Raw genomic sequence first — 11,340 nt, 5'->3', positions numbered from 1 at the left:
CGGGCTGAAGGGGCGGTGGGGCCAGCCCGTGGCTGCCCGCTGGTCCCCGCAGGGACGCCGACATTTCGGGGCCGGCCCCGGCTCGGCGAGCGGCCGGCGGTGCCCTGCGGCGGGCGCAGGCGGCGGGCAGCGGGCAGCGGGCGGCGGGCGGCGGGCGGCGGGCGGCGGGCGGCGGGCAGCGGGCGGGCTGGCGGAGCGCTGCCGCGGCGGGGCCGGCGCGAACAGCCACCGGCCCGGGCAAGTGTCACGGCAGCAGCGGCGGCGACTGGCCGGGCTGGGCTTTAATTGCCCTCCCGGCGCGGTGAGGGGAAAGGGCAGCTTTGGGGCTGCCAGCTGGTCAGACTCGCCGGCTCAAAATCGCTCTCGTCCCCCGTGCGCATCCCTGCGGCCTTTGCGCCCACGGTGCCACGCGTGACGGCGGCGAACAAACCCAGAGTGAAGCCCACGCTAACGATCACATCGAAAGCTATGCGCCAGAGTTTATCTCTGCAGACAGCGGGGTTACTTGGGAAGAGCCCGCTCGGTTACCTGGCACCTCTCGGCAGATATACCTCTAAGCGCAGCTCTTTGGGTTTCCTTTTGAAATTTATTAGGTCTGACTATTAGAAAAACGGAGTGGGAAATAAAAAAAATAAAATAATAATAATAATAATAATAAAGCTCCATATCTGCAGTTGCTTCTGAGAAGCAATGGATAAAATCCGCATGTGCAACTTCTCCTCAGGAGAAAGGTTCAGAAATCTTTTTGGAGAGTTACGAGGTATGGAGCAGAGAAACCCCGCTAGCGGGAATTAAACAAAAAGCCGAAGTGGAAAATTGAATTTGTTACTGTACTCTTTGGTCTGACAGGCACATCTGGACTGTTGCATATGCGTAAGAAAAAAGTCACACACCTTTCTCTTCCAGCTCCTGGAAAAGTCTTGGGACAGTTACCCAGCCTGAATTATAAACTGACTTAATCCTAGCGCCTCGTTGTGTCTTAATTAAAATATTTATGCGAAGAGGAGGGACAGAGAGGCACTCTGTTCCAATCCCTTCGTTCTGGCTTTATTTACAGTCGCTTTTTGTAGGTTCCATCTCCGAAAGCGATCTCGGTGCAAGCGATTTTGCGTGTGGGAGAGGAACCTGTGGATGTCTGAAACGAGGAATCCAGCTGCAGGCTGTTCGCTAGACATCTGTGTTATCTGCTGGCCGTGCCTCTCTCTTTCCTGGTGGCTCTATGTCTCTATTTCCTCCTGTCTCTATTTCTTAATCGCACCAACTACAGACACAGCTTCCCCAGCGCTCGCAGATGCAGCGGTTTGTGTTTTACAGGGGCCACGGCGGCTCATATTTTGTGCTATTCATCCTCCTTGAGGATCAAAGCTCTTCTGAACAGATTACTGGCCTGAAACCAACCCACTGAAATGGTAATATGGTCGTTCTTTAAAAAAAAAAAAAAAAAAAAAAAAAAGAAAGTGTAGGTATTTTCTGGTGTTTTCCCATCAAGTACCTGCCCAATTTCTGTATGGCACACGCCGGGAATCAATAGAAGTTAACAAGTCCTCAAAACATTCCCCATCTCTTTGTTTAATCTCCTTTACAATAAAGCCAAGGGAAGAGAATTAAAAATCTTTGAAGTATATTAAACCTCAAAAGGCTCAGCCAAGTAGACTTAAAATAGTCACTTATTTTCCAAAACTGGTTTGTCGAGGAACAATAAAAGGAAGTAAAATTTATGGAGAAATTATACAGTGGATTTGTCACTTAAAATATCGTAACTGTCTCGGGGACAATACCCCATGCTGAGGATTAATGGTCCCTCCAGACCTTTGATTCACCAGCGCCTTTTCTTTGCCCTTGACAAATTGGATTTTTAGGAATGGGAAGGTCGCCTGGCCCATTGTCTGCCAGCCATTCACTCCGCCTGATTATGCAGGAGGGTTAGGGAAAGGCTCCATGTGACCCTCTTGGATGGGACTCCGCAGCTGCTCGAGGAGCCAAACTCTCTCACCAAACTCTGCGCCCCAGAGCATCCCCCTGCCAAGGGGTACCCCTCCTGCTCCCGTTGAAAAGCCGGCGTCCGCACACCGCCGCGTCACTCTGCGGGCGGAGATACGCCTGTGTGCTCATCCTCCCGCCGCCAGCCGCTGTCACTCCGGCCCCCTTGAGTAGTTGGGGTTCCCGAGCGCTCGCAGCCAGAGGCAGCGATGCAAACCAGCCGGGCTCCGGCCATCAGCGTCAGCGCGGAGAGCTGCATCCCGGCCGGGCTGCGGCTGGGCCCGGTGCCGGGCATCTTCAAACTGGGCAAGTACCTGTCAGACCGCAGGGAGCCGGGACCCAAGAAAAAGGTATTTTCCTACCGCCTCTCCTGCACCGCTGGACCTTGCTCTTTCGTTGACTCGGGGGAAAGCCGGCTTGGGAGAAGAGGCTGCTCTTCCCCCCTCTCTCTTCGAGCCTCCCTTCTTAGAGCGAGCCAGGAAAGGAAAGGAAAGGGAAGCGTTTCCACAGCGTCCCGAGATGTCTCCTCGCGGCTGTGCCAGGGAAGCCCGCCCGCCCGTGCCCGCTCCCCCTCCTCGCCAGCACCGGGGCCCCGCTAGCCCGGCCGGCCTCCGCGGCGAGGCCGGGGGACCCGGCGGCTCTCCCGGAGGAGCGGACGCGCCCCCGCCTTGGACACAGACGTGCTGAAAGCGCCGCCGCAGCCCCGTGCCCGGTGCCCGGTGCCGGAGGGCGCTGGTCCCGGTGCCCGGTGCCCGGTGCCGGAGGGCGCTGGTCCCGCCGCCCGGCCCCCGCCCCGCGGGGCTCGGCTCACTCGGGCATTGCCCCTTCCCCGGCAGGGCCGGGAGGTGCGGCGGCTGGCTCCTCGCCCCTGGAGCCCCGGCGAGAAGGGGGCATGCGGCTTTCACAGTCCCCGGGGTTTGTCCGGGGAAGGAGCAGGGGGAGAGGCAGATGCACCAATTTATTTCTGCGTTTGGCTCGGGTTTGTGGCCTCCCCCCGCCCCGTCCCGTTCCTCGGCCGCGGGGCCTTTGGCTGGGGCCGGAGGGGAGCGCGGGGCGAGCGGGCCGGGGCTCCCCGGGGCCGGCGGCGGGGTGCGGGCTGCAGGTGCCGGGGCAGCCCGGCGCCCAGCGGAGCACAGCTCGGCCTCCTCGCAAACCAGCTCCCAGCCCCGCAGCCGCAAACAACTCGCACAGACGGAGCGGGGCGGGGGGAGCGGCCACCCGGCCACCGGCTCCGGGGCCAGTCGGTGTCCGAGCTGGGAAGGAGCGAGGCGGCGGCGGCGAAGGGCACTCGCCCCGTCCATCGCGCTCTTCAGGGGCTGCGGGTGAGAGCCCTCCTTCCACCCCCCGGGCAGCCGCGGCTCACGCGTTCCGCTCGGATTTTTAATGCCCTTTAATTGTTTTTAAACGCTCTGCCAGCCCACTCAAATTTATTTCTCATCTGGCTCCCTTGGTTTCTCGCTTTAGACTGCTTTGTTCCGATGACTTTTATTGCACGGTCATTCAGGGAACGGGCACTTCATTTTCTCTTTGTATGGGCAAGCAGATTATGAAGTATGGGGCTACAGAGACTTTGTAGCTAAGCAGAATCCTCTCCCCTTCCCCCCTCCCTGTCTCCCGGCAAGTCGTGTGTGTCGCAATTGTTTTGCACGGACTCAGAGGCTGCACAAACCCTTCCAAAAAAAAAAAAGGCATCTTACCTGGGCATTTAATATAGCGTTAAGCTAAAGGCGGCAGCAACGACTGAACAACGTGCGTTTGTGCCAGCGCGACCCCAGGGAAAAATCCCATTTCCCCTCGCAGTGCTGCAGGTCCCCGCCGGGCCCGGGCCCGGGCCCTTCCATCCTCACCCCCGCAGAGCAGCCACCCCCGGGCCAGCCGCAGCTCTGCCGAGGCACCTGCGAGCCGAGGAGGGTCCTGCCCAAAGGCGGGTGAGGCTGGAAGAGGCAAACCGGCGGCAAAACGAGATGCTCTCGCCGCTGCTTCCGAGCTGCCGTGCCCGGACACCTGCCCGGGGTGTGAGCGCAGGCTCGCCGGGCAAGGCAGCGCAGGCAGGCAGGCAGGCAGGCAGGGGGACGGGTAAGCTTTTTGCTTTCTTTCCGTTTCGTCTCGCGTGGAAGTGACAGCGGTGCCGCCTGTGTTCCAGGTGCGGATGGTGAGAGGGGAATTAGTGGATGAAGCCGGGAGCTCAGCTCTGGAGTGGATAGGGTTAATCCGGGCTGCCCGAAACTCCCAAGAGCAGACACTGGAGGCTGTTGCGGATCTGCCAGGAGGACAGGTACCCCACTCGCGGCTCCGGGCCGGCCTGGCACCGCTCTCCGCCACCTGCCTCCCCTCTCAAGCCTCCTGAAGAAGTTTCCTTTCTCCCCCTCCCAGATTTTCTACCGGGCGCTGCGAGATGTCCAGCCGGGAGAGGAGCTCACCGTCTGGTACTCCAACCCCCTGGCGCAGTGGTTCGACATCCCCGTCACGGCCACCCCGACGCACGACGAGAAAGGTACGGATGCGGGCATTCATGTCGGAGCCACCAAACTAAATGAAATAAACCAAACCCTCTTTAACTGACACCTTTGCCGGGAGCTCAGACTGCGGTAGGCAAACGCGGGCCCTTCAAATCCGCGCCCTCAGGAAAATTAATGCCAGCACAGCTGCAGTGACTTTTAACCTGCCACCCTTTAAACTAAGACTCCATCTGCTTATATTTAAAGGGTGATCTATTAACTCGGTAGCGTATGGAAAGGCCCCCGTGCCTCGAGTCGGTCCGTCATCGGCACAATTTAATGATCTTTTGATAGGCAAATGGGATTTCTATGAGACAACGCTAGTGTTGTTATGCGAGACAGCAGTTCGGCTTCCTGGGTTTTCAAAATACCGCTTTCACCTTGCGTGTCCCTCGGTCAGAGCTTCAGAGCCTCTTTTCAGGTTATTTTATGGACAGATTCACAGAGCCGAGTCGAAGTGGGTAGTGGGCAGTCCCCGTAAATTAGGATGCATGAGGTACAAATTAAATCGGCGTCAAGTTACGCTCAGATGAGGATATCCGAGGATATCGGGAAGGCGAAGACACCCGTCTGGGACCGCTCGTTTCAATCAGCAAGCTGATTCTTAGCTGGAATTACCGGTGTTAACAAAACCGATAAGGCGGCAGCACGTGAAACGGGGGGAAAGACGACGAACCCCCTCAGTGCTCCTCCGTCGGGCTGCTCCGGCAGCGGCCGCGGGCTCCCCCTGGCCCCGCGCCCTCTCGCCCGGTCTCGGCGCTCCCCGGGGCGGCGGCGGCGGCGGCTCGGCGCGACCTGCGGGCACTCGCTCGCCCGGGGCCGAGCCCGCTCAGCCGGCGGCCGGGGGACCCCGCCTGCCCCTGCCCGGCACAGAAGATCCTTCAGCCTGGCGGTGTCCCGGAGCAGGGAGCAAGGGCACGATCCGGGGAGGGGCTGAGCCCTCCCCGCCCCTCAAGGCTGACTGCTCCCCGGGGTAACCGGGATCCGGCCTGGAGGGGGGTGATGGCCGAAACACCGGGCGCTGGCTGCTCACGACCCATCCGACTCGTGCGATGCGCAAGAGCCCAAATCCCTCCTTGTGCTAGAACTGTACCGGGAAAAGGAACTCTTGGTCACGTCTCTGTCCCCCCCCACCAAGGGCAGAGAGGGACTGGGCCTGCGGGGGGTCACCCCCTCGAAAAGCCCGGGCTCTGGCGAAGTTTCGGCTGCAGGAAGGAGGACACGGTGCTGGGTCCTGCCCCCCCAGGCCAGCAGCCCTTGCCTGCGGATGGCTCCAGTGCTGCTCAGGGGAAAGAAGGGCAAGAAAGCTCGGGTCTGCGAGAGGCACCCAGCGTGTGGCATCGTCCTCGTCCCGTCGAAGCGACGTTTAGTTGCAGACTGACCCTGCGGATCTGCTCTGTCTCCAGTCCCACAGTTTCCAGACTAATTAATACGGACTCAGAATAAGGGTATCAAAATGCTGAAGCGCTCTTCTTTTAAGGATAGTACGCTGAAAAAAAAAAAAAAAAAAAAAAAGAACAACCCGAAACCTCAGGGCAGAAGAAATTCCGAGAGCTTTTTTTTAAAACAAAACAAAACAAAACAAAACTTTGGAAATCTTTTGGGTTTGACCCCATTTATTTGGGTTTACCATGATGAGAAAAGGGTGGTTTTCGTTGCTTTTTTTTTTTTTTTTTTTTTTTTTTTTTTTTCCCCTGAGCGATGGTTACTGGACTGGAGCTGAGCCGGGGAAAGCGCCGGGCCGGGGTCGGCGGCGCTCGGGAGGCAGCCGGTCCCGCCGGTCCCGCCACGCTTTTGCCGAGGACAACCAGGGCCAAACCGCGCCGCGGGAGAGGCCCGCGAAGGCAAAGGAAGGCAGCAGGAGGGAGCCCGCGGGGTCTGTGGCCGCACGCCCTCCCGCCCGTCCTTTGCCCCTTTTCCCACGCACGGCGGTGGGATTGCGGCCGTGGTTCCGCCTCCCGCGGCCGCTGCCCCGGCCGGGCCCGGGCAGACACGCTCCCGCCTCCCTCCTCGACGGGGCGAAAACCCACGTCCAACGACTTCATAACGCTGCACAGCCTGGGACCGCCGCTCCACGCACGGCAAGCGAGGAAGGGCTGCGCACGACGGCAACGACACGGGCGGCGAGACACACGCAACAGCCCTGGATCCTTCCGCCACGCGAGTTCGCGCCCGAGTTTCCCGCGGAGAGCGAAGACTTCGTGTTTCACCCGCGGCGGCCACCGGCTGATCCCCGGCCCAAGCGCTGCTCGGTGACCCGCCGCCCCCCGGGAGCCCCGGCTGCCGCGGAGCGCAGCGCAGGGCCGGAGCCCCCCCATCCCCGGTCGCTTGTGCCCCACCTCGCCCCCATCGCCCCCCAGGGATGAGGAGCTGGCCCCAGGAGCGGCCTCTCGTTTCTGTGGGGCGCTCGGCGTTTGGGTGCACTAACCCGGGAGTGAGGGTCGGCTGGGGACGGGCAGGGTGGGTGGGCAGCGGCTCGGGGAACTCCGGGGGCTTCTGAAAGGCCTGGGCGCTGAATTGTAGTGACTGGGGGGAACGAGAGAGAGAGATGGATACATATAGACAGAGAAAGAGAGAAGAAAGGAGAGGAGAGAAAAATGGGAAGGGGAGGAGAGAGAGAGTTAGAAGGGAAGATAGAAAAGGAAAGGAAGGAAGGAAGGGACGAAGGAAGGGAGAAAGAAAGAGAAAGGAGGAAGGAAGGAAAGAAGGAAAGAAGGAAAGAAGGAAGGAAGGAAGGAAGGAAGGAAGGAAGGAAGGAAGGAAGGAAGGAAGGAAGGAAGGAAAGAAAGAAAGAAAGAAAGAAAGAAAGAAAGAAAGAAAGAAAGAAAGAGAAAGGAAGGGAGGAAGAGAGAAAGAGAGAGAGAGCGAAAGAGAGAAAGAGAGAAATAAAGGGAGGGAGGCAAGAAGGAAGGACGGAAGGAGAGAAAAAAAGAAAGAAAGAAAGAAAGAAAGAAAGAAAGAAAGAAAGAAAGAAAGAAAGAAAGAAAGAAAGAAAGAAAGAAAGAAAGAAAGAAAGAAAGAAACTAAAGACACCCAGACAGAGAGGCTGCCCGCAGAGGCAGCGTTTCACCGTCGGGGCTGAGGAGATGCTCCTCCTCGGGAGGACGCTCCTGGCAAGCAGGGCCGGGAGGGGGAAAGCGGAGCCTGTGCCTGCGCGGTGCCGGGCAGTCACCGCAGCCGCGGCGACCGAGGTCTGTTCCGCTTGAGAGAAGCCGAAACGTTTAGGGGACGGGGCACAAAGGGCATTGTCCTCTGAAAGGGAACGATTACATATGGCCCATACATATCGGATATTGTCTGGCCGCCTAATGAGGGGCTCACGATCATTAGATTGGCCTTTGTTCGGTGCAGCCGACTCCCTGACATACGCTACCTCCCCTGCAAACGCCAACAGATGGGCCCCCCGACAGACGACTCGCGGCAGCAGCTGCTCCCCCCCGGCGCCACGGCGCCCGGTCCGCGGCAGCGCAGCCGGAGCCGCGCAGCGCCCGCACCGCACCGCTCCGCTCCGCACCGCTCCGCAGGGCGGCACGGCGCGGCGGGGGCGGGCCGGGGCGGCGGGGGAGCGGGGAGGCGCGGGGGTGCGCGGCCGCCGCTGACGGTCCCCTCCGCTTGCCTCCGCAGGGGAGGAGCGGTACATCTGCTGGTACTGCTGGAGGACCTTCAAGTACCCCAACAGCCTCAAGGCCCACGTCCACTTCCACTGCGCGCTGAGCCACGGCCGCCCCTTCCTGCACCACGACCACGGCCGGCCCGCCGCCGCCGCCGCCGCCTTCGGCCTGCCCCCCAAGGAGCCGCCGGCCGCCGCGCTGCGCGGCCACCCGCCGCCCGGCTGCGGCCCGCGGGAGGCCGTCAAGCGGGAGGCCGCCGCCGCCGCCTCCCCGCCGCCGGCCAAGCCGGGGCTGCCCAAGCGGGCGGCGGGCAAGGAGGAGCAGGAGCGCGCCCTGGACATGAGCGTGGGGGCCGCCCGCGGGCCGGGGCCGCTGCTGGGGCCGGCGGGCGGCAACGGGCTGGCGCTCTGCCCCGGGGCGCGCTCGGCCTTCCGCCCCGCCGGGCCGCTGCGGGAGGAGGCGCGGGGCGCCGCCGCCCTCGGCTTCTCCAAGCTGCTGGGGGGGCTGAAGGCGGGCCGCGCCGCCGCCGAGGCGCCGCCCAAGTGCGGGGCGCTGCCGGGCGAGGCCGCCCCCCCGGCGGCGGCGGCGGCGGCAGCGGCGGCGGCGGGGCTGGCCTGCGGCGGCGGGCTGCGCGCCTTCCCGCTGCTCTCGCCCCTGGAGGAGGCCTCGGCCTTCCGGCAGGTGGAGCGGGGGCTGCCCGCCGCCGCCCTGCCGCCCGCCCGCTACCCGCCGCTGCCCGGCGGCGCGCTGGAGCGCTTCGCGCTGCCGCCCTTCGAGGGGCTGAAGGCGTACGCGGGGGAGTGCGGGCTGCCGGTGATGCCGCTCACCGTCTACAACGGGGAGCTGCTCTACGGCGCCGCGCCCTACTACCCGCTGAAGCTGCACCTGGGCGGCCTCCTCAAGTACCCCGAGTCGGTGTCGTACTTCGGGGGGCCGGCGGCGGGGCTGCACGCCGCCGAGCTGGGCTCGCTGGCCAGCATCGACCGGGAGATCGCCATGCACACGCAGCAGCTCTCCGAGCTGGCGGCCGAGAAGGGCCGCGGGCGGCTGGAGGCGCTGCCGGCGGGGGCGGCGGGGGCGGCCGGCGGGAAGCCCAAGACCGGGCACCTGTGCCTCTACTGCGGGAAGCTGTACTCCCGCAAGTACGGGCTGAAGATCCACATGCGGACTCACACCGGCTACAAGCCGCTCAAGTGCAAGGTCTGCCTGCGGCCCTTCGGGGACCCCAGCAACCTCAACAAGCACATCCGCCTGCACGCCGAGGGCAACACGCCCTACCGCTGCGAGTACTGCGGCAAGGTGCTGGTGCGGCGCCGCGACCTGGAGCGGCACGTCAAGTCCCGGCACCCGGGGCAGAGCCTCGGCAAGGCGGCCGAGGACAAGAGTGACTCTGGCTACCCGCACCCCGAGCAGGAGCAAAAGACTGACAACGAGAGCGACGTGGACGTCTGCTTCACCGACGACCAGAGCGACCCGGAGAGCGGCAGCAGGAGCCGCGAGCAGTGATGCAAGGGCCGGCCGGGGCGGGGCGGGGGGCGGCGGGGAGCGCTGCAGCCCCCCCCTCCCCACGTACTCGGAGCTCCCGGCCTCCCGGGGAGGTCCCACGGGGGGCCGCGTCGCGGGGGAGCGCGGGCTGGCAGGCACCGCGGCCGCCCTGCGGAGAGGGGAGGGAAGGCGGGGGGCGAAACCCTGGCGGGCCCGGGATCCCGCCGGAGGGGCACCCGCTTCCCCGGAGGCGCCCGTATTTCAGTGGCCATATATTTTTATTGTACCTTTGTGTCGAGGAAATTGTGCCTTTTGGAAACGATTTTTTTCTATGTGCTCTCCCGTCACTTGTCCCAGCGGTCCGAGCCGTGGGGCTCCGCAGCACTCCCGGGTCTGCAAAGCGCCTCTGGCATCTGTACACTTTATTTGACACCTCGGATGTGCTTTCTGGGGTCCTAATAAAGCAATACCAACAGCTTTTTGGAAAGAAAGAAAGACGGAAAGACAGAAAGAAAGAAAGGCAACAAAAAGCCACACTTGCAGCACTGAAGAGGTTCGCATATGATAACAGGTGCACCACTTGATCAAGTTGCAATTATTTATAACAGATGATATTTGAGTAACAAATGTAAAATAAATATTGAAAAGCATGAATCTAAAAGCACGCACTATATAATTTTAAAGGAAATACACTCTCTGTTTGGTAGAATACAAATGTGGTGTATGTTTGTTTTCTAATGAATGATGTACAGTGGATACAGTATTTTGGTCTTGGTTCCAGTTTGTCATGCGATTTTTTTTAAAAAAAAATAAAGTTACTGACAAACTACTGTTTGTCTCGTTGTTCACTGAAGTGCTGTCAGCAGGACCTGACGCTTCTGACGATGGGGAGCTCGGCCCGGATCCCGCGGCACTCCGCCTCTTTGGGTCAAGCTCTAAAGAATTTGCCCCTGAATATTTCGTCTGAGTCTTTTCCTGCTCTCACTCAGCAAAGCAAACCAGCAAAACCCAAACAAAATCCAATCCTTTCTTTCTTATGCCTACGACTTTTGGCAACGTGTTTTTTTTTTTTGTTTTTTTTTTTTTCTTTTTTTTTTTTTCCACAGGGCCAGCGCAAAGATGTTCAAAGCTGAACATTATTAGTCTGCTTTAGCTCTTTCTGTTCTATCAAACGTGCCCCTTCTGCAAACAGTCTTCTTTAGAATCGTTGTTACTTTTGTCTGAGGGGAAAAAAAATCTCCTTATACTGTTGGTATGAAAAACCTGAAACGCGTTCAGTTTAAAAAAGACTGTCAAGCTTAAAAAAGGCTGTCAGAAAAATACCTCTTTCCCCTGGAAAATCCTCCGGGTGGCCAGGCGAACCGATGGGAGGCTGGCGATGGTGGCCCGCCGGCCGTGCGGGGCTCCCCGCTCGGCTCCCGGCTGGGGCCTTCGGTGGGAGCCGGCGCTGGGGCAGGCGGAGGGGGGGGCAGGGGGACCCCGCTTTCGGGGTTTGCCTAGCTCACAACTCTGAAGCAGACGGTAAATCGCTTCCACTCATGCGGGTGGCTGTGAGTTTCCAGGATCGGGCTCTATTTCAGTCCAGGGTGTAGGTGACGCAATGTAAAATACAAATTACTTCCAGCATCGGAAAGAATCTCAGGTACAAAACGGATCCTCCGTTTGCTCAGTTAAGGCTAAACGGGCTTGGCGGTAATAGGGAATGGGAATTCAAATGCCAGGCTTGGATTTCCTTTAAAGGTTTGATTTACATTCAAAAGCTGTAG

The 11,340-nt window shown here is 60.5% G+C and overlaps 1 protein-coding gene across 1 annotated transcript; it reads left to right on the top strand.

Moving 5' to 3' along the window:
- Window positions 1–2,189: 2,189 nt before the first annotated feature.
- Window positions 2,190–9,595, top strand: PRDM13 (PR/SET domain 13). Its single transcript, XM_087776391.1, has 4 exons — window positions 2,190–2,330; window positions 4,124–4,255; window positions 4,354–4,474; window positions 8,103–9,595. Exons 1-4 carry the CDS (start codon window positions 2,190–2,192, stop codon window positions 9,593–9,595), a joined length of 1,887 nt encoding a protein of 628 aa, XP_087632517.1.
- The last annotated feature ends 1,745 nt before the right edge of the window (window positions 9,596–11,340 follow it).

Source organism: Nipponia nippon, unplaced genomic scaffold, assembly GCF_047370975.1.
Source record: "Nipponia nippon isolate SJK-2023a ecotype South Korea unplaced genomic scaffold, ASM4737097v1 scaffold_4, whole genome shotgun sequence".
Classification (NCBI taxonomy): Eukaryota; Metazoa; Chordata; class Aves; order Pelecaniformes; family Threskiornithidae; genus Nipponia; species Nipponia nippon.
The sequence above is the reverse complement of the archived record's forward strand: the minus strand, read 5'-3'. Positions and strand labels throughout refer to the sequence as shown.